This window comes from Mirounga angustirostris, unplaced genomic scaffold (genome assembly GCF_029215605.1).
Source record: "Mirounga angustirostris isolate CCGP_5_RB_7025 unplaced genomic scaffold, mMirAng1.0.hap1 SCAF_5, whole genome shotgun sequence".
Classification (NCBI taxonomy): Eukaryota; Metazoa; Chordata; class Mammalia; order Carnivora; family Phocidae; genus Mirounga; species Mirounga angustirostris.
In genome coordinates this window covers 161729032-161755443 of record NW_026991713.1, presented here as the reverse complement: position 1 = coordinate 161755443, position 26412 = coordinate 161729032, and the positions used below count along the sequence as shown (strand labels likewise).

The 26412-nt window shown below is 55.1% G+C and overlaps 1 protein-coding gene across 3 annotated transcripts in view; it reads left to right on the top strand.

Annotated features, from left to right (window-relative positions):
• Positions 1 to 23441, top strand: part of NSMCE1 (NSE1 homolog, SMC5-SMC6 complex component) — a 29471-nt gene extending 6030 nt beyond the window's left edge. Inside the window, exons 3-8 of one of the 3 annotated variants that reach the window (XM_045875194.2) lie at positions 16461 to 16582; positions 17480 to 17557; positions 18609 to 18716; positions 21153 to 21269; positions 22692 to 22812; positions 23219 to 23441. In XM_045875194.2, coding sequence (XP_045731150.1) covers positions 16461 to 16582; positions 17480 to 17557; positions 18609 to 18716; positions 21153 to 21269; positions 22692 to 22812; positions 23219 to 23298 — 626 coding nt within the window. In that variant the 3' untranslated portion in view covers positions 23299 to 23441. Of the gene's footprint in view, positions 1 to 16460; positions 16583 to 17479; positions 17558 to 18608; positions 18756 to 21152; positions 21270 to 22691; positions 22813 to 23218 lie in introns of all 3 variants that reach the window. The other 2 variants (XM_064592876.1, XM_045875193.2) reach the window with 2 other exon arrangements.
• Positions 23442 to 26412: the final 2971 nt, after the last annotated feature.

Genomic DNA, 26412 nt, shown 5'->3' with positions numbered 1-26412 from the left:
CATCTTCTCAGTGGTTGCGAGACAGGAGGTAAGATAAGACACACGAAGCATTCAGAGACTGGGCCCGGCCGAGCTGGCAGTGCCTGGAGGCCGCAGTACAAGCAACAGGATCAATGCTGGCAGGTCAGTAAAACTGATATTGGTAGCTCGGGTTGAGCTGAGTGTCAGTATGGGTAGATCCTGTTGAGTGACAAAGAAAGTGGATAAATTATACTTACTGTATGATGTCACTGCGTTAAGCTTTTTGTAAAACTTAACAATGTTTTTTAAAGATTTATTTATTTGAGAGAGAGCGAGCGAGCACATGATGAACCACGGGAGGGGCAGAGGGAGAGGGAGAAGCAGACTCCCCGCGAAGCAGGGAGCCTGACGCGGGGCTCGATCCCAGGACCCTGTGATCATGATCTGAGCCGAAGGCAGACGCTTAACCGACTGAGCCACCCAGGTGCCCCAACTTAACGATTTGTGTTGTTCATGAATATAAACATCTGCATGTAAAAAAAAAAATAAGAGTGGACCAGAAGGATATGTAAGACACTTGTGAGGTGCTTGCGAGAAATCAGAGGACACTGTCATCTTTATTGTATTTTGTTCTTTTATTAAAGAAAAGACTTGAAGCGAACAAGGCATTCGCGGTGTAGTCTGATGATCGTCACTTCCGATGAATGGGAATACGGGTGTTTGTTTATATTCTGTGCTTTTGTCTTTCTGTGTTTTCAGTTTTCAAGAGAAGAGGGGAAAGCACATAGGGGTGAGCCAGCCAGGATGAGTGAGGACAGGTGTGCGTGGGGCGCCAGGTTTACAGGTGAAGGCCCGTGAGAAGAGGGGCCGCATGTGGGGGGGTGCCGTCTGCCGCATGGCGGAGGCAGAAGCCACATCGGAGAGAGCTGAAGGGTGGGTGGGAGCGCACGGGCGAGACGGTGGGTGCAGAGACAGATACTCTTCCATGATGTGCAGAAGGGAGATGAGAGGGTGTGTGCTAGGGCGGAGGCAGGTTGGGAGGGACCGGCCCCTTGAGGTATCCCACGTAAAATGCCGGGAGCTTGCTGGGGGGCGCTAAATGAAATGCTTGCGGGGATCCTACAGTAAGGAAACCTCTTGAACCTTGTTTCATCCCGTGTATCCAAACTTCGTTGACCTACACCTGACATACTTTGGGAAACCCCAGATAGGAACATATGATATGTGGGAACAGATGTGTCTTTTTGGTGTGTGGGTTTACAGATCAGGAAGAACTCACCGTATGTACACCAGAGTAATGGGGTTTCTTTTGTGCTTAATTCTGGGGACAGTGCGGACATCTGGAAGGGCTTGAAACAGGAAAGGGATATAATTAGTGCTGTGTTAGAAAACTGTCCTTCTGGTGAAAACATAACTGCTCTACTTGCATGCACTGGGGTGGGTGGGTCTTTGGTAAGGGCCTCCTTTATGGGAAAGGCGTATTACACCTGCCAAGCTATCTGCCCTTGTTCCTTAAAAAGCACAACAGGGTTTTCAGCCTCCCCCTCGGAATGCTCCAGTGAAGGGCCTAAGAATGTTTTTCTTAGTCTTTCATCTACATGACAGTTCATTCCTCCCCCCCTTCAGTTTCTCATGTAAGTCCTAAATGTGGGCTTTAATGCTAATGGGGAAGTTTCGTAGCTCACTGCAGGGAACCACATGGTGCCTTAGTACTAAGAATGAAAGTGCTTTTGCCTTTGTTTGACCTTTAAAGTTGTTATGACCTAATTTAGGAAAGTCCTGTAGAATACATCTAGGAATAAATTTATTCTTCACACTTTATGTGCCGTATCTGTGCATTAAGATATCAAGATACAGTTATGGCTAGGGTAATCAGGATAGAGCTGGAGTTTGTTTTCCCCTACCCTTCATTTAAAAAAAAAAAGCCTTAAGCATTATTGTTATTTTAGAGACTTTAAAACGAGAAGTGATGGAAAGAAACGATTGCAAATTAAGTAAATACTTACAAGACCCAACATTATTAATCTGTCTTTGGAAGAGATACCCAGGAAAGTCCCCTTTTACCAACTGGAAACGTATTCAGCTTCTAAGATAATTATGAAACAGAGGAGTAATTGAATCTGTGGGTTATTCTGATTGCAATTTCCCATGGCTTTTTGTCCAGCTTATCAAACACACTTCCTATTCTGGGCTCTGATTCCAACTCTTCTTACCATCATGAAACTGGAAGCAAATTCCCCAGTTCTCTGGGCTAGTGAGAGTTGAGGTTTTGTTGTGATGCGTCGGCATAAAGCCATGGGCCTGGGCTCTCTGAGTGGCACTGAGGGCCTGTGGGCTCTCGGAGGGCACCTGAGGTTGTGAGCTGGAGCATGTGAACGTGTATGTGGTCATCCGGCACCTCTTGGGGGCGCCATGGGGGCCAGGCCCCTGTGCTGGGGACTGGTGACACTGAGACAAAGCTTTTGCTTTGCCTTGGGTTTCCTGAATCATGGAGCCCCAGAATCCTATGATTCCAGTATAAGCCTCCCCTTGATGGAAGTAGGTACAGGAAGCCAGGGGAGTGATGATTAAGGAGACTTGCATTTGAGGATTTCCACTTTTGACCAAGACTGAGTAACAGGGACCAATCTACCTTACTGTCTGAAACAATTAAAAAGAGATGAAACAGTGGACATTAGTCAGTGAAGGACAGTGACTCCTTGAGGGACATGCAGTAAAGGTTTTTCCCCCCACTGTTGTCTTTTCTAGTACTTCCTCTCCAGTTCCCTGGACGCTCAGTGGATGTCCAGTAATTCAGCTCAGTTCTGACACTGTTTACCTGGAGTTAGCGTCAGATCCCACAGTTAAAGGGGTTCAGCTCCACCAGGCTGCCCCCACTTCAGATGCCAGTCTCAAGTCTGAGCCTCTAGTACTTCCAACTGACCAGCTATACATCACATTTTCTGGCCTGCCCCTCAGGTTCAGTAATTTGCTAGAATGGCTCACAGAACTCAGGAAAACCCTTGACTTACATTGCTGATCTATTATGAAGGATACAGCTCAGGAACAGCCAAAGGGGAGAGATGCATAGGCAGGGGAGAGATGCATAGGCAGGGGTGGCACCCTTTCTGGGTGCTCCATCCTCCCAGTACCTTGATGTGTTCACCATCCCAGTGGATCTCCAAATGCCATCATTTGGGGGCTTTTTGGAGCTTTCATTACACATGCATGATTGATTAAATCATTGGCCATGGGTGATTAACTCTGTATGTAGTCCCCCTGTCCTTCCCAGAGTTGGGGATGGGGCTGAAAGTTCCAAGCTTTTAATCAAGGCTTGGTTTTTCTGGCCACCAACCCCCAATCCTGAAGTTCTTTAGGGACCTACCAAGAGTTGCCGCATTAGAACGAGACACTTCTGTCACCCTTGTCACTCAGGAAATTCCAAGGGTTTTAGGAGTTCTGTGCCAGGAACCAGGAATGACAACCAAGTATCTTTTTTTTTTTTTTTCCCAAATATGTTTTTTATGCCAAAGGCAAAAACAGAATGAGCACTACAATTGCCTCAGCTCACTGCCCTGAGGGTTTTCAGGCCATGGCGCAGGGGAATCCCAGGCAGAGCTAAAAACAGACTGTCTGAGCTGAGGGGATGGGGGATGAGAGCTCAAGGAGACAGAAGCGTTTGCAGATCAGAGCAGGAGAAGAGGTGCTCGGAGAGGTGGAGTCGGCTGCCTCCCCCTACTCCTTGGCAGGGGTCCAGCGAAGAGCAGATACACAAGGAGCTGCCCGAGGCCAGGCAAAGATGTAGTTGAAAGGATTAAGAGAGATCAGTGCCCGATGTTCACAGGGTGGAGGACAGTACCCAGTGCAGTACGCAGTGGCTTTGCTGGGGAGTTCTACCAAGCGTTGAAGGAAGAAGTGCTGCCAGTTCTACCCACTCTCCTCCAGAAAACTGAAAAGAGGGAACACTTCCCAACTCGTTCTTTGAGGCTTGCATTATCCTGATACCAAAACCAGACAAGGACATTGCAAGGAGAGAAATCTAAAGGCTCAGATCCTTCATGAATATAGATGCTAAAATTCGAAACACAATTTTAGCAAATGAAATCCAGCAATATATGGAAAGGATGATATAATATGACCAAAGTGGGGTTTAGACCAAGAATGCAGGGTTGGTTTAATATTTGAAAATCAATCCATGTAGTTTACCATATTAACTAAAAAAGAAAAACCCATATGGTCATCTCAGTAGTGCAGAAAAAGCATTTGACAAAATCTGATATCTATCCTGGCATGATGCAGCAGAAATTTCATACAGGGAAGTAGAGATCGTAAGGATCAAGGGGAGAAGCAGATTTACAGGGCCTTGGGGCTTAGAGCAGGAGAGAGGACTCAACAACTACATCTATTCTCCATAAAATCTCTCAGCAAAGTAACAAAAGAAGGGAGATTCTTTAACCCAATAGAGAGGGTCTGTGTAAAACCTACAGCTAACATACTTCACTGTGAAGACTGAATACTTTACCCTAATATCAGGAGCAAGACAAGAATGTCCATTCTAATCATTTCTGTTCTAGCCAGTACACTTAGGCAAGAAAAAAAAAAAAAGACATTCAGGTTGGAAAGGAAAAAGTAGAACTGTCTATTGAAAGACATGATCATCTATGTAGAAAATCTGATGGATCTTCAAAAAGCTACTAGAACTAGTAAGTGGGTTTAGTAAAGTGGCAGGATACAAGATCAATTTCCAGAAATCCATTGTATTTCTGTATGCTCACAGTGAATCACCAGAAATTGAAATTTTAAAAAGCATTGTTCATAATAGCATCACAAATATGAAATACTTAGAAATAAATGTGTTAAAACTTTGTAAGCTAAATGTAGGGGATAATCAGGTTCACACAATAGAGCTTGTTCTCTTGGTCCGGTGAGGCCCTGCTTCATCTGTGTGGGCCTCTAAGAAAACAGATGTAGCATCCAGGAAATAGATCCTTTCCGTCCTGTATCCAGGGTTTACCCGGAGGAGCACCTTCCTCGAAGTCTGATTCACAAGAGAGTTGGGAAGTAGTTATGTGGTAGTCAGGTAGCCATGGAAAGTTTCTTTGGTTCAGTTTCCCGGAAAACAGGACAAACATAGAAGCCTGAATTCTGAAACCTTCACAAGTGGTGCAAGGCCCTTTTGTCATGAAATGGTGTTGCCCGGCATGGGGTTGAGGGCGCCCCAAACCAGAGCCTGACTCTTGGTATTTCGTCTCTCCTGTGGCGTTACTGAGCAGAAGCAGAAGTTTGCCATAGCCCACAAGTTGCATGGCAATGATTCTGATTTCCAGCCCTCGTTAAAATGTTCTTGGGTCTGGTCTTTTGTTTTTCGGTTGAACAGGTTGGGTTTTTAGGGAATCACCAGGTCCAGCCTCCCAGCACCCAGCTGCTTCTCGCGTCAGCTCCGGCCCCACCGCTGCCAAATGCAACCTTCTGAATCAGCGGCACATTCGCTGAGGGCCTTCCTTGCCTGAAGCTCTTCGGGGAGCCTTTTAAACTTATTTTTTATTTTGAAATAATTCCAAACTCACAGGATAGCTGTAAGGATAGTACAAGGAAGTATTTTCCCCCTGGATCATTTGAGAGTTTCCAATTTGAAGTTCCATCACTGCTAAATTCTTCAGGGAATGTGTCCTTCTAGCAAAGACATCCTCCTAAATCGTCATGGGATAACCGTTCACATCAGGACTGATTAACACTGCTGTATCACTGCCCTCTCATCCGCAGACCCCACTGGAGTTTTCCAGTTGTCTCAACACTGTCTCCTTTAGCCAAGGGATCCACCGCAGGGGTACGTGTCGCATTTAGTTGTTAACGTACGTTTCTTTAGGTGCCTTCAATTGGGAATCATTCCTCAGCCTTTTCCTTGACTTGTATGACCTTGACATTTTTGAAGATTACAGGTTAATTATTGAGTAGAACAGAGCTGCTAGAGATTTGATGCGAGCCACAGAGGTAATTAAAGTTTTCTGGGGGCCACGTTAAAAGAGGTAGAAGGAAACACGTGTAATTAATATCCCAAATACCATCATTTTCAACCTGTAACGAATGTAAAAAATGATTCATGAGATCTTTTCCATTTTCTAATATCACATCTTCGAAATCCAGACTGTATTTTGCACTTGGGACATACCTGAATTTGGACGAGCCACATTGCGAGCGCCAAGCCACCCGTGCCCGGTGGCTACTGCTGTTGGCAGGCTGCCCCTCAGTTCGGGCTGGTCTGTGCCTCCTCCCCATTTGGCTCTGGTTATGCTTTTTACTGTTGCAGAAGTGATGCAGAAGCAGTGCTTTCTCTGCCTCCTATCTGGTGGTATAACGATGTTGGTGAAGACGATTTCTGCGCTGTAAAGTTACTCCTTCCTGTGTGAATAAGAAGTATTTTGCAGGGCGGTTCTTTGAGACAAAGTAAATATCCCACTTGTACCTGCTAGATTTAGCATCCAGTGGGGTTTCTTCCCTGACTTCATTTATTTTGTTGTGGTTTCCAGCTTGCTGTGAGGTACTGTTTTAGACGCCCCGCACTCGCATTTTGTAATTCATGATGCTTGTTACGTGTTCATTTTAGCGGGTTTTTCAATTATCTGCGGTCCTAAGGACAAACTGGGTAAACTATCTCAAATTTTAGTTTAAAACAAATGAAGAGGGGCGCCTGGGTGGCTCAGTTGGTTAAGCGTCTGCCTTCGGCTCAGGTCATGATCCCAGGGTCCTGGGATCGAGCCCCGCATCAGACTCCCTGCTCAGCAAGGAGCCTGCTTCTCCCTCTGCCTGCCGCTTGCCCTGCTTATGCGTGCATGCTCTCTCTCTGAAAAATAAATAAAATCTTAAAAAAAAAAAAAAAGACCTGAGCCAAGATCAAGAGTCAGACACTCTACCAACTGAGCCACCCAGGTGCCTCAATGCTCTTAACTACAAATAACTAAAGATCCAACTTCTAGGAAGACCACAGAAGGGGATAGGTGGTATTCAGGGCCCGTTGATCCAGCTTTTACACTGCCTCAGGGATCTCATGCTCTTTGTCTCCCTGCTCTGCCACTCATATTATCATCATCTAAGAGCTGGTTCCTTTCAGAGTTGTTGGACGTGTCTTTAATCATCTCTAGTGGGAGAGGGAAATCAGTGCTCCTGGTTTTCTTTTAAAAGTAAAGAAGAGGGGCACCTGGGTGGCTCAGTCGTTAAGCGTCTGCCTTCGGCTCAGGTCATGGTCCCAGGGTCTTGGAATCGAGCCCCACATCAGGCTCCCTGCTCGGCGGGAAGCCTTCTTCTCCCTCTGCCTGCCGCTCTACCTGCTTGTGTTCTCTGTCTATCTCTCTGTCAAATAAATAAATAAAATCTTTAAAAAAATAAAAATAAATAAAACAAATGAAGATCTGACATGATTTCAGGGAGCAGAATAAATAAGACGGTGTTCAAGCAAAAAAACCAGTTAACCGAAATGCATGTACCAAAAATAGATGGTGAGCACAGTAGGAGAGGAACACTGGGGTTTGACAGGTATTTTCCGTGTCTGTCAAACCTTCTACCTGCCTTCCCCGTGGCTCTGTTTTTGTCCTGTTTTGTCCTCCTTCTGCCCCGCTGTGTAGGTGCCCTGTCAGGACCCCGGCATATCATTAGGTGGCGCGCGCTACCGGTGAGTCACCGTGATGTGGTTGACAGTGGCGTAGTGTTCCATCCTGTGTGTGGTCGTATTTGTAAGCATCTTCTCTTTCCAGAGAGGACTCTGTGATCACTCGAAGCTGGCTCCCAAGCAGTCTTCCCCCTGTTTTTAATGATTTCATTGCACATTTGTCCCCTTTGGCTGTGAGGAACAGTTAATAAGCTTGCCACCGTCCAAACCTGCCCGCCTTCCCAGTTAATCAAGGGGGATTAGGGATGTGATCGTAACTGGAGTGGCAGCAAACTAACATGAAGTCATCTCTATAATGTAACTGGGTGGATTTCTGAACATACAGAATTTCACAACAGGTGGCTGTTTTGTGCTTCCACAGGACTCTGGGCTTAGCAAGCTCCGTAACCACGAGGAAGCGAATGTTGCTTTCACGCCCCTGGCTTCTGAAGGACTCGAGGGGTCCAGATCCCAGCCTGCTCTCAACAATGTGCTGCACAGCCCCCAGGGTGGGACGGACCCCGGTGGCCAGCACAGATTTCCTGAGCCAGGAGCTCTGGATGCTTCACACTCTTCTAAGTGTGGACATCATTGGTTTTGGATTGCATTTTGTACTGGTTCCCAAACACGAGGGAGGTTCTGTGTGGCCAGTGGAGGGCCGGGGAGGACAGGGGTCCCAGTCAGGGACTTGGAGAAGTTCTTTTAGTTTCTGAGTCTCAGCTTTCTGTTTTCGAAAGGAAATCTTACCTACCTCATGGAAAAGTCACGAGGGTTGAACAGGGAAAATTCTGTTATGTGCCTGATACAGAGTGCTTCCTGGGGCGTGTTCAGTACGTGCTACTTGCTGCCCCTTCCTTCTTGTGTGACCCTTCCTGTGTCATCTGACCCCACACCCTGGGGATGGGGTGTGGGGGTAGTGACTATCAGAAGATTCATAGTGCTGATGCATAGGATGATCTAGACCATAGGGCTGAATTTCTGGTGCTGGCATTTTCTCCCCAAATCCAGAAAGTGTGGTCCCTATGTCCTAATGGAAGGAAGTCGCAAGTGTGGATGTTGAGCTGGGGAGGGGCCTTGTGGGCAGGCAGGAGGCCCACGTGATGGGAGTGTGGAGCAAGGGGGTGCACGCCGGGATCACAAAGGAGTGTGGCTAAGGGTGATGGAGCCCCCAGTGGCTGTGCGGAGAGGGGGTGCCAGGACCTGGCCCTGTTCTGGCTGTGTATGGGGGACAGGGGTAGAGGGCTACGATGGGTCTCCCAGAAGACTGTGGGAAGCTGGTCCACACTCCAGGGATGAGGAGAATTGGAGAAATTGGCCAGAGTCCCCCCCCCTCGCAGCACCCTGGGCCTGCACACACCATTCTGCCGCCTCCTTCATGCCTCCTGGGAGCGGGGCACTGAGCTGAGTCTTGCATGTGGACCTAAACAAAGACCACCCAAATGGGGATAGGCAGACGCTGCTTGTTCAAAGCTTGCTGTGGCAAGGGAGGCAGGCCCCTCACTGGTGTTTTGGCAGAGACCCACTGACAGGTGTTGGGTGTGCCCTGACTGGAGGCTGGGGGCCAGTTACCTCGAAGCAGGGCATCTCCTGGGAGCATATTCAGCTTTCTGTGTTTGCTCCTAAGTTGGAAGAAGGAACCAAAAACTAGGGAAGCCGTCAGTTACAAAGCAGGTCCTGGTCATCATGCAGCAATTACCACACGGGTTATCGTCGGGCTTCCAGGACCGGTTACTAGAGGTAGTGGTCTGACTTTCCAGAAGGCTGGCTTCTAGGTGGCGGGCTGGCTCCCAGGGCTGGTTGCTTCTCTGGGCTGGTGGCTGCAGGTGGTGGGTCAGAGTCCTTTTCTTATTTGTGGTCTGTTCCTGGTCTGTATACTTCTTTTTCTTGCACTTTGCTTAATGCTCTTTCTACATGTTGCTTTTTTTTTTTTTTTTAATAAATCAAAGTTTTGTGGCAATCCCGCATCAAGCAAGTCTGTTGGTGCCTTTTTTCCAACAGCCTGTCTCTGTGTCACATTCTGGTCATTCTTGGCAATATTTCAAATGTTTTCATTATATTTGTTACAGTGATCTGGGATCCTGTTGATTACAACTCACTGACAACTCATGATGCTCAGCATTTTTAGCATCATGTAGTTTTAAATGAAGGTCCGTGCATTTTGTTTTAGACACAGTGCCATTGCATATTTAGTAGATGACAGTGTGGCGTAAGCGTAACTATTATAAGCACTGGGAAGCCAGAAAATTCACTTGACTGGCTTTACTGCGATGCTGCTTGATTGTGGTGGTTTGGAATGAAGCCCGTGTCATCTCGGAGGTATGTCTGTACTCAGTCTCTCAGAAGAATGAGTGTGACACAGTTTGTTCCCTTGAGTTATTCACAGCTCAGCCCATAGCCTCTTATCTGGTGGGTCAGAGAACAGAGTGGCCCCATTAGTCATTGTGTCTTTATGGCAGGGTCCCAGCCCATATCAGAATTTGAAAACCAGGGATAGTCAATGGTATCTAGCTGACGGGCACAGTTTGTTTGCCCTATAGTGTTTTAAAACTAATGACCACGTTAAAAAAACAAACCAACCGGGCGATTTCTCATAAAAATCCGAAGATTGGGCATGTGGCTGAAGCAGAGTAGTCCCACTGCTCTTGGTGGGATGCGTGTCCTCCACATCACCCACCGCATCCGCTCTTGTCCCCATCTGGGCTTCTGCCTGGCCTCTGTAGGCATCCGATTCTGTCAGGACCAACAAGCTGGGCTCAGCTGAAACCCGGGGAGGAGGAAGCTTATGCACCAGGGATAGAGCCGAGCCAGTTTGCTTTTAGCGGGTGGGCGGTCAGTCCCCGCAGAGCCCCGTCATCTGCTCCTGAGGTTCCCGGGGTGGTGGGAGTGGAGGCCGCCTCTGGTCTCAACGGTGGATGGCCCACCTGTGTTCAAAGGCTGAGATGAAGTGAAATGCAATTAATAGCATCAACAGTCAAGTTCTGCTGAAAGTGGCTCAGGGTTCTGATGACTCACATTGTAATTCAGGAGGCCGCCTGCCCCAGCACCTTCGTGACAAAGAGGCAGCACCGTTCAGTTGCCGACTGGAGCACTGACCCACAGAGCTCTGGTGAGGGGCCTGGCCGATGGGTCAAAGGGCAGACTTTCTAACTGAAGTTAGATTAAAAACAAAAAACAAAGAACAACTCTGTGTACTTGGAAACAGCTCTCTAAGCAACAGATTTAAGAACAGTCCGTTATTCAAAGACTGTCCATCCCCCCCAGCCCCCTCTGTACCATCAGAGGCCTGAGCTCATGTATCTTGGCACGGGGCACTGCCATTTTTCTCTTTTTGGATTCAGAAACCTGAGGGTGAAGGCATCAGGTCACATTGTTGGTGAGGCTTGAGATACTTTTTTTTTTACCCTTAAAAGGGAAAAGTCAAACAGAAAAGTAGACTAATACAGTGAAGCCCATCGCTCAGCTAAAATGGCAGCTCATAACTAATCTTGTTTTATCTACACATCTCCTACCTACTTAACCCATATTATTTTGAAGTAATTCTCAAGACATAGTTGCGTATCTAAGCAAAACTTTTTCGTTTGAATGAATGCTCAAGTCCTTTTGTCTCCCTACCAAAAACTAAAGGCCAGCCCTCAGATTGCCAGTCTGCACTCCGTCCCTCGCTGGCCCTGGCTTCTTGGGTAAGCCCTTAAGCTCCGTGACCCCTGGTGTCCTCTGTGGAAGTGCCCAGACCCTGCTGTATCCGGCTCGCCGGTGGTTGTTCACGAGGCTCTGATGAGATCACGAGGGGGTGGAAGCGGGTACACGGTGCCCTGCTGCACAGATACAGGGAATTACTTATCGAACGTACCGGCCACGTGAAAGACGGCCCCCTCCCTCCCTGCTCTTCCAGTGCCCCTGACCGGCCAGACTTTGGAAGCGGCATCGTTGTCCGTTCCCGTCTTTCTTGCACGCCCCGGAGTGTCCAGAGTCCTTTTCCCAGGCAGTTGATGGGAAGGTCGCAGGCTGAGATGTGGCCCCTTATACAGCGTGTCTGGCGCTGTGTCCCTGCCCACCAGCCCTTCCCAGCCCCCGGTGTGCCCCAGCGCCCGTGTCCGACCCGGGGCCTGGCCTGCCCCCTCCCCAGCGCTGCACTCGGGGACCACCCGGCCGGCCCATCAGGTGAGGGGCCTGTCACAGGGCGAGTTGGCCCACAAGTGGTTTGGTCCCTTGGGGTCTTATTTTTTGCTGTTATTTCCTCTGCCTAAAAATAGCATTTTCTATCTATAGTTGCCTAGTTTGGAACAAAACTATTTGTTGCTCAGAAGTTAGGGCAGCAGACTTCCTGACTGCCTGCCCCCCAAGTGTGCAGTGAATCCCCGGTTCCAGTAGCCTCCTGAAAAGCAGGGACCCTGATTAGCAAGAAGAGGTTTAAATGAATTTTAAGAGAAAAGGAGAGAATAGATACAGAAGTGGCCAGAAAAAGCAGTCTCTCAAAATGAAGAAGCCGGCTTGTCAGAGGAATGGTGGCCCCTTTTGTGTGGTGCCGCCCCGGCCTGGGGACTACCCGGAGTCCCCTTTCTTGAACTGTCCCATTGGAAGGGCATTTCCTACTAAAGAAAGAGCTCTTCTGTCCCCTCCTGGGCCTTGGCCTTCGGCCCCCCACATGGCAGGGTGTGTGTTCCCAGAGAAGGCTCACTCTTCTCTGCTGAGGCCCTGTGGCTTCGTGCTCAGGATGTGGGGTCAGGCCGGCCTGGGCGCCCTTGCTGAGCGATGGGGACTCTCCCCAAGCCTCTTGCGTATCAAGATGACATTCGTGACTCGAATTCTGGAGCCCTTCTGGTAGTGAGGACGTGAAGCAGGCGAGTGAGCAGTGCCCAGCACACGCTCCGGTGAATTACAGCCACGCGTTTGTAGGCTCGCTGTTTGTAGCTCGTCTAGAGCAACTTTGCCCCAGCCCACAGGAAGGCCCAGGGACACCCTGTTCCCAAGGAGAGAGGACCCCGGGGCCTCCTAAGATCCATAGACCTCTGCTTGGTTCGGACATGGTGCCATGTGCTGGTTTTGGGGGTTACCTGCTCTCTGAGAAGAGACAGTGGTGGTGGGTCCGGGGCCTTGCTCGTCACTTCTTGGAGCTGGTCCTCCCATGGTGCTGACTGCCCGTCCGTGGTGTTGAGGGACCCAGCCTCTGATCCAGCTCAACCTGCAAAAAAATCTGGTAACTTCGATACTTAGCTGAAGCCTGTCTTTTTTCTCAATGGGTTTGCAATTCTGAAGGGAGGAGTGATGTTATTAATTAATTCTCTTAAGTCGTCAACATGGCGGGGCTAAGGCTGGAAATAATTGCCTCAGAAGTGTGTGGTTCAGCCTTTTATCTTACGCACTTTATCATGACCATGGCCTTACAGGATATTGGGGCCCAAGGGATCCTCTGACTGTCCTTTGGCCCAGGGTGTTCATACAGATCTACAGACTGGAGCTTCTAGGCTTCAGGAGCAGGGCAGGGCGTGGAGGCACGGCCGTGCAAACAGCTCCTTGGAGGACTGGAGGTCGGGAAGCACTAGTCCCGTGTACCCGTGACACTTGATGGGCCCGTCGGGGTGCTTGGCAGCAAGCAAGTGACCCAATTCTGGCCGAGTTTAAAAGAACCATGTTGGAAGGGCGTTGGGGACAGGAACACACAGGACTGGTTGACAGCCAGGGGCCAGGCTGGGGAATGGGCAGGACCCAGAGGGCACCAGGACACAGGATGACCGTCTGGCCAAAGCCATCTTCCCACCTTCCCACCTCCTGGTGGCCAAGCTGGAACCACCTTGAGCTCTCCTTTTGTCCCTTCCTAGATGGAGAGTGTCCATCTGATAGGCTGAGCACGGGGTCTGGGGCCACTCCTCCTGATCTCAGTTCTGGTCCCATCAGCTTCCTGCCTTCCGGTTCTCTGGAAAAGGGTACCTGGAATTATTCTTCTCCCCAGATCACACTTTTAGGGGAAAGACAATTAAAAAAAAAAAGCTAAGGTCTGGTTAGAGATGGAAATGTCTATCGGCAGTCAAACGTTACCAGGTGACCCCAGGAGTGGGGCGGCCAGATCTAGTAACTGGGGCAGCCAAGTGATCAGGGAAGGCAGTGCTTGGGAGCTGCAGGGGGCCAAGGCACGGGCACCTCCCCTCGGCTGGTCTGGTCGGAGAGGCGTGCCCAGGAGGGGACGTGTCCAGGACGCCGGGGGAGTGGGAGGCTGGGGGCTTGGAGCGAGGCGTGGCCCTAGAGAGTGAGAGGGATGTGTTCTAGACTTGTGAAGTTGGAAGCAAGGCAGTGGGTGGCCTTCAGGGATGAGAGAAAGGGCGAGACTCACCTGAGGACCCCCAGAGAGGCGGGGTGGAACTGGGCTGGCCCCATGGCACCTGCTGTTGCCCCCAAAACTCAAGTTGGGTGGGGGGTGTTCCTGAACACCAGAGAAGTGTATTCTCTCCATTAAGAAGGAGATAGTATGGCACAGGGCATGAGAAACACACACAGTGGGCAGGGATGCGGACATGCCCTTGAGATAGGAAGCCGTGTGGTCGGAGACCAAGAGGAGAGAACGTGAGCACTTGAGCAGGTGGCAGGTTCCTGCAGGAACAGCAATAGGAAGTGGGTTTTTTCGTTTTTGTTTTGGTCTTTTGGGGGTTTTTTTGTTGTTGTTGTTCAGTGAAAACATTCATGTTTCTGAAAAATGAGAGTGGACAGCACGCTGGAGGGGTGGGAGAGGGGAAAGCGCAGAGTGGCTATTAGCTCATCTCCATGCAGGCGAGGTATCTGGAAAGTCCGCCCTATTGCAGTGTTTGTGATCAGCCCACAGGGTACATTTTTCTGAACCATACCCAAGAGTGACCTTTTCGGTGGAAAATGTGCATTATCACTTTCAGGGGGAGGTGGGACTTGCCATTGTGTCATATTGGGTGGACGGAGCGGCTCCTGCCCACGAAGGGCCCTGTCACCACCTCCCCGCCCCCCCGGCAATGAGAGGCGGCTCCCGAAGGCCCGACTGCCGTGCAGCCAGCTTCCCAGGGTCGGGTGCGCTGAGGCAGAAAGGGCTGCCCGCCTGCCGAGAAGCTTCCTGGCCACCCTGCCCAAGCCCAGGCCCCCACGTGGCACACGCCGTCCGTGTGGAAGAGGAAGGACGGCAAAGGCCACAGAGAACATTTCGTGGAAAAAAGTGCTATTTGAGTCTGCTTCTGTAGGCAGAAGTGGGGGTGAGGAGGAGGGAGGCGTTTCAGAAAGGGACAGGAAGTACCACCTGGGCCCGCCTCTGCTCATGCGCTCAGCAGCTGGGGCCGCATTCCATTGTCCTCCTGTCCTCGTGGTTTGTCCCACGTCCATGAACCACCTATTTATTACTACTGACTTCTTATATAAAGGGCTTTTTTTTTAACTTATTTAAATAAGTTTACTTAAAAAGGAAGATTTGATCCCTGCTGTGATTTGCATGTTAGTATGATTGTCCTGGTCTTTGTCATTAGCTTTTCTGGGCCCCCTCTGCCCGGGTCAGAACTGTCCCTTGCATGGCCCACATGGCTGTGACCTTCACTGCCACCAGCATGACCGGTCATTTTTTTTAACCTTCAACATCCTTAGGTACACAAGGAGCTTAGAAATATCTCTCTCTGTAGGAAGTCAAACACAGATAAGTGCCCTGGGCTGACCCCCTCATCTGCATCTCCTTCCTAGCAATGGCCTCGGCCATCAGCTTCGTGGGTATCCTTCCAGGCCGTTTTCCTGCAGTATTTCATTAGTTTTATCGTTGTTTTAACATAAGTGGTATCACATTGTTTGTATGCTGGCTTTTTCTTGTCATAAATCTGTTGAAATTATTTTAATAAGTTAAAACAGTAATACTTTTTCTTTAAAAAAGTATCACAGTATACGAAAGGGTAATTCCAAGACACAGAGCTGACCGTGTCCTTTCTCTGCTTCCGAATCTGAAAGGCTCCTCGTTGCCACCCTCCGCTGGGCGGCAGGGCCTGCGTGTGGGACTCCTGCCTCCCGCTGCAGCCTCCCTGGCCCCTGGACCTCTTCCGTCCCCGGCTCCCCTGCAGCACGGGGATGGTGATCCCTCCCCGGGTTCTGTATGTACCCCTTGTCTATGGACTGGCGGCCCCAGGACAGTGGAGGGGGCTTTCTTGTGCAGTCCCCGGCAGCGTGGAGGCGGGATAGCATACGGGTCGGAGCCCGGGCCGCGGCCGTGCTGCCGGGCTCCCCGCTGCTCACTGAGCCTGGGGGTGCAGTGCAGGCGCGTCAGCCCCCGCGCACCTGGGCCTGGCCGCCGAGCTGGAGGCGGACGCTGGTGCCTGCCTCGGAAGGCTGCCGGCACGATGGCCTAATGGCTGGAAAGCGCTCGGTGCGGGGCCTCTCCTGGGGCGGGGCGGCAGCCTTGCTCAGCGTCAGTTGGTGCTCTTACCCTGGGCTGGTTGTTGTCAGTCTTCACCGCTGCCCCCGCCCCTGGGGCCCGGCACATGGGCCGGCACGGGAGTGTTCAGTATGTGTCTGGATGGCGGATAAAGGGCAGAAGGTATAGAGCCAGACCTGGCACGGGTGACGCTGCACAGGGACAGGCTCCTTGTGGGGGAGCGTGCGGACAGGGGCATGGCGGGCGGCGGGGGTCAGCAGCGGGGGGCTTCCAGCAAGGATGGGAACAGCGGGGGGCTTCCAGCAAGGATGGGAAGATGGGAAGGATGGGAAGAGCGCCTTCCTGCTCACAGCACCTTCCCTGTCTGCACCCTCGAGGAAGGAAGCAGCCACACGATTGGCATTGACCCAGGAGGGCTGGCCTTCACCGGCTCCTGGCCTTGCCGTCACGGGCTCAGGTGGATGGAATGACTTCTTGATGCCTCCCCCGCTCCCGCCCCGGCCCGTTTCTCTCCAGGCACTGCCACCATGGAGGCGCTGGAGGACTTTATCAACAACATTAACAGTGTCTTGGAGTCCTTGTATATTGAGATAAAGAAAGGAGCCACCGAAGACGACGGGAGACCCGTTTACGCGCTGGTGAGTGCACGCCGGCGCCCTCTCGCGGCGTCTGTGCGGAACTGCGGCGGGTGGACGCGGCCCCGCCCCAGCAGCCCTGCAATGGGGGACACAGACCCAGCCCAGCGTGGCCGCCCTGCCCGCCCGGGGCCACCGGCGCCACTGTCAGTGTCCTGTGCGGTGATCAGGGCCGGGGCTGTCACCCCGATGCTCACTTCACTGCCCCATCCGAGCCCCTGCCCAAGACAGGTTGTGTTTGTTGACAGTTCAACGCAAGAAGTCCCCTCAAATGTGCGCAGTAGTAGGATTAAAGAGAGGAAAGTGGTTTTTCATTTAGGATAAGGCATGGACGCTGAGAGAAGAAAGAATGTGTGGCGCGCTGGGACTGAGAGCCATCTGGGCCTCCCGTCAGGCTCCGGTGTCACTCCTGGCCAGCGAGCGAGGGGAGAAACAGGCGGGCGGAGCAAACAAGGCCCCCGCCTGGGCCAGGGCACCGCCGTGGGCCCATCCAAGGAGGCCGGGCTCCCACCAGCCAGGCCCGCCCAGCGAGGGGCGCTGGCCAGGGACTCCCACACTCTTCCTGGGCAAAAGGGCTGTGGCATCAAATAACGGTGGAAATGCTGGGTTAAATCGGTAAATCGGGTTTGTTTACTGCTGGACTTCTCGGTGCCTTTTGCTTGGGAAGCTCCATTAGGCGTGCAGACAAGTTCCCCAAAGGTATCTGGGCTTGGAAGATACTCCACAACCTTTGGAGTTCTAAGAATCTCTGAGAATCAGACATGCTGACTGAGCTAGAGGTTGAAGTCTGTAACGTAGGACTGGTCACAGATCCAGCCCTGTGGCCGGCAGCGCCTGGACACTGGTGCTCAGTGACCAGGGACGGGCCCAGCCTGACCGCCACGCTGACCTCTTTTGTAGGTGAATCTGGCGACCACTTCTATTTCCAAAATGGCCTCAGATTTTGCAGAGAATGAGCTGGATCTGTTCAGAAAGGCTGTAAGTACAGTAGCTCCTGTTTATCGGCCGGGCTTCTTATGGGAAACCTGCTGTCTTCCATCATTAGAAATGGAAACGGTGATCTTGGAGGGTCACCACTGCTGCCCCAGGTGGCCATGTGCAGGGGGGCCGCTGGGCAGCTCACCACCACCGGGTGATGACGGGAGGGCGCCACAGCTGCTCGGGAAGGAAGAGCTTCTCTAGGTTTGCACCAGGCCTCTGGGTGTGCGATGCAGGTGAACAGGTGTTGCTGCCTGGTGCTCACGGCACGATCCACACCCGCAGCAGCCGCACCAGGGAGCTTGCTAGAAAGGCTGAATCCCAGTCCCCGCCCCCCCGCCCCCCGGACCGTTGAATCCAGGTCTGCGTTTTAACGAGGTGCCCCGATGTTTGAGAGGCGCTGCTCTGCCTCCCCAGCATCAGAGCTGTTGGCTCAGCCCTCCTGTCACTCACCTGGCTGAGCACCTGGTCCCGACAGGGGTTCTCAGCCCTGGATGCACCTTCTAATAACCGGGAGGTAAAAACAGCTGAGACAGTCTGGCCTCACCCAGATCTGGCGAATCCAAGTCTCTGATGACCAGTCCTAGAATCATTCCTTTCTGAGCCTCCTCTGGTGACAGTTGGCCCCCGAGCGTGCCTGCTTCCTGGCCCACCCTGGCTTTGCTGTCCTGTCCTTCCTGCCTCCAGCTTGCCCCTCACCCCTGATGTCCTCCTGCCCACGTGTGAGTAGGAGGGTGCTGCCTCAGTTCATTCATTCCCCAGCTTCTCTACCTTCAGGGAGGTGGGGGGGGTGAGAGCAGATTCTTGATTAGGGGGGCATTAAGGTCATTCATTTGGCAGGTCACAGGGTGAGCGCTGAGTCAGAAGGGCTGGCCGTGGTTACGGCTTTTGGTGCTGGTTATGAACCGGCTTCCCGAAGGAGCGTCCCCGGGCCCAGTTCTGCCTGCGGGTGGGAGCGGTTTCGCTGCGCCCTGGCCAGGATCCGTGTTCTTGCTCAAACGTTGTTTTTGCCAATTTGATAGATGAACGTGGGACCTGCTCTTTCTTCCAGCTGGAACTGATTATTGACTCAGAAACTGGCTTTGCGTCTTCCACAAATATTTTGAACCTGGTTGATCAACTTAAAGGCAAGAAGATGAGGAAGAAGGAAGCAGAACAGGTGTTGCAGAAGTTTGTACAGAACAAATGGCTGATCGAGGTAGCAAGTCCAGTGCTTCCCCTGGCTTGGCTCACTGTTCAGAACAGATAATGAGTTTTCCTCCGAAACCATATCGTATTCAGTTGTTGTCCATTGAGCTGGGGTCGGGCCCCTTGTCTGCTTTAATGCTCACCATGTCCCCGAGAAGGCCTTGCAGCCTCCTGCTCGCTCCTGTGGGGTGCCCCGGGAGCAGGGACCGCACCCAGGTTTGGGGCCCTGGTCCAGACGTGGGGCGGTGGGTGCGGCTCTGGCGTCAGACCTGGGCCTGGTTCCTGGGCAGGGGGGCTGGAGCCCCTCTTCTGTGAGCGGGGAGGAGCTGTGTCCCCTCCCGGGCAGGAATGGGACGGCCGATGCCCAGCGCCCGGTGCTGGGCTCCCAGAGGAATTGCCGTCCTTGCGGTTGCTATCGTGTCACGTCATTCAGGGCCTTTTGCTTGGACACTGGCCCTGGGGAGCCGAGAGGACATGGGGGCAGGTGCTGGAGGGGAGCTGGGGACATCCGGGAAGGGACCGGATGGCGCTGACATTCCTGTTTCTCGACCCCGTGGCTGCTTCTGCTGACTGGAGCGGAGCAGATGTGTCCGGGCTTTTTCCACAAAGGGCAGGGCTGCTGCTAGGAACCCCGAGGCAGACGGGCCCCGCGCTGGCCCCTGACCTCGGCTGTGCCCACGCCCGCATGCGCGGGGCAGCCCTCCACCTCCTCCCCCGGTGGTCGGAGCGGCGGCTGCAGGCCCAGCCCGCGCGGCCGCTGCTCGTGGGGAGGCGCTGATCCACCTCCCTTCCAGGGAGAGCCTGCTCGGGTCACCAGAGCTGCTCCCGCAGTGCCTGAGGTGCTCCCCTGGCTGGACGGGCCACAGGGCCCAGGGCAGGGGTGCCGGGACCCCACCCCCACCCCCCTGGGCGGCCTTGGGTCCTCCCGTGGCCCTGTGACGACAGAGAGCCCTTTGGCTCTGGCGTTGAGCCGACCGCGCCACAGCCCCGTGGTGTGGGTGATGTCCCCCGTCCAGCCCGGGCTCCGGAGACTACAGCTCCCAACAATTGCTGTGTCCAGGCTCTCTTCCTCTCTGGGGCAGGCCCGGCAGGAGGGAACATTCTCAGGCAGCTGGGGTCATAACCTGCTGAGCTCTGCGAGTGTTTGTAAGGGTGGGGCCGCGACGCCTCCTTGTGCCTTATGGCTCTGCAGATGCTCCGTCAGCGCTGCTGGGGGCACGGTGAGCCGGGAGGGGGCGTTCCAGAAACTTCCCTCCAAATATACAAGAAGCACTCACTCGCTGCTCACGGGAAGGTGAGAGAATAACCGATCTTCACGAAGAAACACACTGCGGTCACCTGCTGGTCAGCCCCGCAGAGCCACCACTCCGGGAGCCCCGAGCACCCTGCTGTGGCCCCGCGAGTTACCATGTACATCCAGGGCACAGACGTGATTGTGTCCCAGCGGCAGGGGCCGGAGGGCGGGTGGCCCCCAGGTGGGCCTCTGCTGACGGCCGCACCTCCACGCCTCAGGGGCCACTGAGCTGTGGGGCCTGAGCTCCAAGGATAGTTGAGGCCTGGGAGATCGTGGGAGGTTGGGTCTTCTTTGGGGGTTAGGGCACCTCGCCTGACCTCCCTGTGATGGGGCCCCCACAAGACCGAGTGGGGTCGTGAACGATAAGCACTGGGCACAGTTCCAGGCACGCAGTAGACATTCAGTAAATGTGGCTTGGGCCCAACCGTGAACTTGAACTTGTTCACTGGGGCCTTGGGCATTCCTCAGTGGTCTCAAGGCAGGGTCGACTTCACCTTCCCTGGGAGGTTTACCACGGGACTGCCAAGCGCTGAGCCCCACACTAGGCCTCGGGACACAAGGGCAGCCCCGGGCCCACGGTGTGGGCAGAGCCAGAGATTGAGCAGGCAGCCCCGGAAGCCGAGGGAGACACGTCCCAGGACAGCCCTTCCCCGACCGAGGCAATGACACTGGAGCTGAAGGCGGCGCGGGGGCACGGGAGCCGGCTAGAGTGCTGGCTGGGGGAGGAGAGGAAGGGGTGAGCGCTGGGGCAGGGGCTGTGCCCCGTTCGCCCTGCGGGGAGACTGCCTCCCTCTCCCGGCTCCGCGTGCTCCCCGCAGGAGGGCTGTTGGCACCCCCGTTCACGCTTGTGCGGCACAAGCGAGGTGCCGAGGCAAGGGCCCCGGGGAGCTGCACGTCGGCTCCCTTTTCCGCCTCGGCCTAGGTTTTCCCGGTTTGTGGCTCTGCCAGGCGGCCGGCGTGGCCACCTGTCAGCCGGGGCTGGTGGAAACGGGCCACGTGAGGGGTGCCCAGCCCTGTGCAGCTTCCTGGGCTGTGGGCTGTGGGCCTGCCGGGTGGGGAAGGGGCTGGCATGAGGGGGGCTGAGACCTGGCCGCGTCCCGTCCTGTCCTGCAGAAGGAAGGGGAGTTCACCCTGCACAGCCGGGCCATCCTGGAGATGGAGCAGTACATCCGGGAGACGTACCCCGATGCTGTGAAGATCTGCAACATCTGCCACAGCCTCCTCATCCAGGTACCAGGCCGGTGGCGGGGTGAGCCGGCGCCCCCAGGGACCCGCGGGCTCTGAGCCCCCGCCTCGGGCACCGGCGGATGGAGGCCATCCCCTGGGAAGTGTCTGAGGACGGCCACGCGCACGCCCTCCTTTTCTCGTCCCTGGTCCCTCGGCTCTAGGCCAGGGCCTCTCAGAGGCCTGCGTGTAGCCCGTCATCCTGGTGCTGGCGTGGGGACGTCTGGCGGCTGTTCTGTCCTGCGTGGCCCGCTTGCCGGGGCTTCCCTGCGGGCGGGCCAGTGCTGGGCGCTTGGGGGGGTTCCTCCTCCGACACGTACCTTGCCACCATGGTCAGCTGCGCCCCGATGAGTCACTTTGCACAGGCGCCCTTGGGCACCTGGGCTTGTTTCCTTGGGCCGGCTTCCCGGAAGTGCAGTTTCTGGCACAGCGTTCACGTGTTCTTAAAGCCTCTGAGCCACGTTGCCAGATAGGCTTCCGAAAGGCTGCAGTCATGCGCACGGGCCCTGTACGCGCTGAGCGCCCGCGTGCGCCGGGAGCCCGGGTTTCCGAGGCCGCCTGGCTGTGCTGCGGGGCTGGGCCCGCCGCCACCGCGCTCTGGCCGGTAGAGTTTTGGTTTTTTGTTTAAGATTTTTATTTGAGAGGGCGCCTGGGTGGCTCAGTTGGTTAAGCGACTGCCTTCGGCTCAAAACATGATCCTGGAGTCCCGGGATCGAGTCCCGCATCGGGCTCCCTGCTCGGCAGGGAGTCTGCTTCTCCCTCTGACCCTCCCGACCCTCCCCCCTCTCATGCTCTCTCTCTCTCAGTCTCTCTCTCAAATAAATAAATAAAAATCTTAAAAAAAAAAAAAGATTTTTATTTGAGAGAGGAAGAGTGTGGGGAGGGGGAGCGGGTAGGGGCAGAGGGAGAGGGAGAAGCAGGCTCCCCACTGAGCAGGGACCCGACCTGGGGCTCAATCCCAGGACCCCGGGATCATGACCTGAGCCGAAGGCAGCCGCTTAACCGACGGAGCCACCCCGGCGTCCCACTGTTAAGAGTTTTGAGTGTCCTCTACCTATGTTCATTTCTCAGAATTTTTTTTTTTTTTAAGATTTTATTTATTTATTCATGAGAGAGAGAGAGAGAGAGAGGCAGAGGGAGAAGCAGGCTCCCAAGGAGCAGAGAGCCTGATGCGGGACTCGATCCCAGGACCCTGGGATCATGACCTGAGCCGAAGGCAGACGCTTAACCATCTGAACCACCCAGGCACCCTCTCAGAATTTTTTAATAACAGTTCCTACAAGCCCTTGTGCTCAGGGCTTTGGAATTATCCTTCATCTGGGGCCTGGAAGACAAGACCATGGAGCCTGTTGGACGTTTTCCTGGCCATTTGCAGAAGGTTTGTGAACACGGAGCAAGGCTCCACGGCTGTTGCCTTTCTGGTTTCAGGGTCAAAGCTGCGAGACGTGTGGGATCAGGATGCACTTACCTTGCACGGCCAAGTATTTCCAGTCCAGTCCCGAGCCCCGCTGCCCCCACTGTAATGACTACTGGCCCCACGAGATACCAGGTTCGCATCACCATGGTGCTCGGGGGCTGTCTGGGCAGGACTGAGGGGACACCTGGGGACGGGGAGCGCTCAGGCGAGGGCTCCGCGTGTGCAGGTGTGTGTGAGCAGGACCCGAACCCACGCGCTGAAGCAGCTCCTGCAGTACGCGGAGGCCTCCTGCTCGCACACTGCCAAGGGCTCTTAGAACCCAGGAGAACCCTTAGGTCATGGTCTAGACCTGTCTGGTCTATACAGCCCCCCGGCAGCCGTCCGGGGACGGGAGGTGACCCCCCTTCCTGGCTGCGGTGGGGGTGGGGCGCGAGGACAGAGCCCTCGGCAGGGGACCCATAGCTGCGGTCTCGAGCTGCTGTCGTGTGCGTGCGTCCCACTGCTGCTCACGGTACCTTCCGGCCTTTTCTGTGTGCAGAGGTCTTCGATCCCGAGAAGGAGCGGGAGGCTGGTACCTCCAGGGCCAACAAGAGGTCCTTGCGGTCCAGGCAGCACTAGCTGCTGCGCTGCCACGGGCTCGCTGCCTTCAGGGACAGCCGGCGGGCCCTGTTTGGGCGACGGTGCTTCACGTTGCACCTGAGCCCCCGTCTGCTTTGTGATGATCACTCGTGAGCAGGTTTGGAATAAAAGTTACTAAGGAGTCCTCGCTGCAGCCTCCGTCTGTGGTTGCGCGCCCCCTAGGAGGCTTCCCAGGGTGGCTCCCGGATAACGGAGAACCCCTCGGCTTGGGTCCCCGCTGGGGAAGCTGCCAGAGCTCCTCCCGCACGACACCCGCCCAGCGGCTCAGCCTCAGCCCCCGGCTTGGGTCACTCATGCCATCAACACTGGCCGGCCCAGCCCTCCCCAGCCCCCCACAGCCCGGACCCTCCTCTGGCCCGAGGTGCAGCTTGCCTGACGGGCCAGAGGCTGCTCTCCTCACTGGGGGCCTCCGCCCCTGCCTGCTGAAGGGCAGCGCCACCATCAGCCGTCCTGTCGGCCTAGATGCCCCCTCCTCCCTGGCTCACCTGCCACCGAACCCGGTCCAGGCCCCCGCCCCCTCTGCCAGCTCAGCTCCTGGCCCCGGCCAGCCCGCCTGCTCCAGGCTCTTCCACCGCGGCGATCCGGCCACCAACCGTCAGCGCGGCATGCCCCCCTGAGAACTGACGGCCCCGCTGCCTTGGGGCCCGGGTGCAGACTGAGGATTCACGGGCCGGCGCTGAGGCCCATCTCACCACCTCTCCGGGCCCACTTTGCCCTACATGGCATTTCCTTCCCTCCTGAAAGCGCCCTCTGTTCCTGGCCCCCGAGCCCCTGCACACATTGTGCCCTCGGCCTGCACAATTTCCCTCCTCATTTCCCACCACTGGCCTGCCCCCCGGCCGCTCTTCAGATCTTGTCACGGCTTCCAGCCCTCGGTCCCCATTTTCCTGCACATCCCTGCTCATCACACCTGCCACACTTCTGACTCCCGTCTCCTTGTCTCTTCCACCCCGATATCAGTCAGCCCAATGTGGCTAAACAAGGAGGGACTTGGCCAGACGGGGTCCTTCAGGAGAGGCTTGACCTGGTGGGTCCTGTGATGTCACCAAGCATCCACATCGCTGCCTCTAATTTTCATTGAGCTGGCCTTGTGCTTAGTCTCCCAGAAAATCTAGCCACTTTCTTCCTGCTAGCCATCCTTCCAGGCCTCACACGCCACTGCGCCGTGTTGGGAGGAAGAGGGCGCATCTCATTAACTGGCTTGCCTGCCCCGGCAAACACCCTCGTGGTCCCAGCTCCACTCTGGATACTTACAGAGGCGGGGATGGGACAGGATAGTCCAGTCGGCACTGGCAAATCGGCGCTTGCCTCTGAGCCACAGAGTTCTCTCCCAAAGATAACGGGATGCTCTTATCAGGCAAAAGGGGAATGAACTTGGCACCAAATGGGCAGGTGGCCTCCACCCGTGGTCTGTTCCACAAGCCCGGTGCACAGGGGGCATCTAGCATCTAGGACGTGGTGGACAAATGGTGCTGGCTGGTGAGAGGCTCACCCTCCCAGCCTCAGGTGAGTCTCCTCATCACCCGGCATCCCAGTGATGATGCTCCCAATGGAGCCTCTGGGGGCCAGGCTGGGATCCCGGCACAGGAGGGATCTGGAGGCAAACAGCAGCCACCCAGTAGAGCCCCATGGGCACCCCCCGACCATGCAGGGAGGTCTGGTGTCAAGCAGGCAACAGAAAGCATCCCCACCGGCTTAAGCAGAGAAGAGCTTTCTTGGAAGGGTACAAGGAAATCTGCAGAGATGACAGGAAGGCAGGAAAACCAGTGGAAAAAGGATGGACCCTGGAGCTTGGGGTTTGGGGGGGCCCGGGGGCTTCCCACAGCCCGAGGAGGGGCAGGGTCGTACCACGCAGGTCCAGGCGAGTCCTAGCTGTGACTCCAGAAGCTCTGAGTCCCTGGCCCCTGGGGACACAGGCCCCCCAGCTCTCAGTCTCCCAGTGTTGATCCCAACTTGAACTTCCCGAGGACTCCCTGACAGCACCCGACAAAACCTCATACACAGTTCTAAGACCATGTCTGGCGCTCGAGGCTTTGGGGATTGGGCCGTTGCCCGCCTCTCTGCCCAGCCCGTCTCCCCCCTCTCTGCTCCCTGCTGACACTCCTGACTCGGTCACTCCGAGAGCTACCGATGGGACAGGTGACACAGCTGTTCCACTTTCCGGGCTCGCCCTGTTGGCCCTTCTCACAGCAGCTTGCAGACCCGGCTCCCCCTACAGGCGCAGTCCCAATTGTCCCCCCCGCCCCCCGCCTCCCTGGTGCTCCGGCTGCACGGGGTCCCTCCCTCTCCCCCGGTGCCCGAGCCTTCCTGCCCCAGGGCCACTGCACCTGCTGCTGGGAGCGCCTCCTCAAACCTCGTGGCCGGTTGCGGCCTCCTGGTCATTCCGGCTACTCAGATGTCGTCTGTGCTAAGTCCCGTCCCCGGTCCGCCCTGTCACGGTCCCTTCACAGGCCTCGCCACAATCCGCACCTTACTGCACTGTCCCTCCTGTCCGGATGCCGGGACAGGGCCGCATCCGGCTCGAGGCCTCACGTGCCTGCGTCGGACCAGCCCAGGGCCGGCGTCTGCAGCTCAGGCGGGTCGGGGACAGTGGCCCCGGGCTCGCCCCTCGTTGGCTCGGCGGACAGCCGGCGGGCGCTCGTCCTCCAGGCAGACCCGAGTCCGCGCTGCTCAGAGCTGAGGCCAGCCCTCCGGCCCCGCTGTTGCCGGCGGCCTTGGAGCTCGGCCCAGAGGGCACATAAAGATTTCGGCTTCTGCCCCATCCTGCCACCTGACAAGGGACAGCTGCTGCAGGCGGCCAGGCCCCCGCGTTCTGTTTTAATGCCATGTCCTCTCGGCCGTTCGGAGCAGAAGCGGGGCCACCAGCTGGGAGAGACGGATCGTAGAGGCTACAGCCACCCTCGGCTGGGGGGGCCTGAGGGAGATGCAGGCGGGCCCCCGAGTTACGGCCCACTTGTCCCTGACAGCCAGTGTGCCAGGCCCAGTGGCCTTCCTACTGCCCCGCTACCTTCAGCGGCGCGGATATCTGGGTAAGTTCTTCATCTGACGGATTAGGCAAAGAACTATTAACAGCACCAGATGGGGGACAAGCAG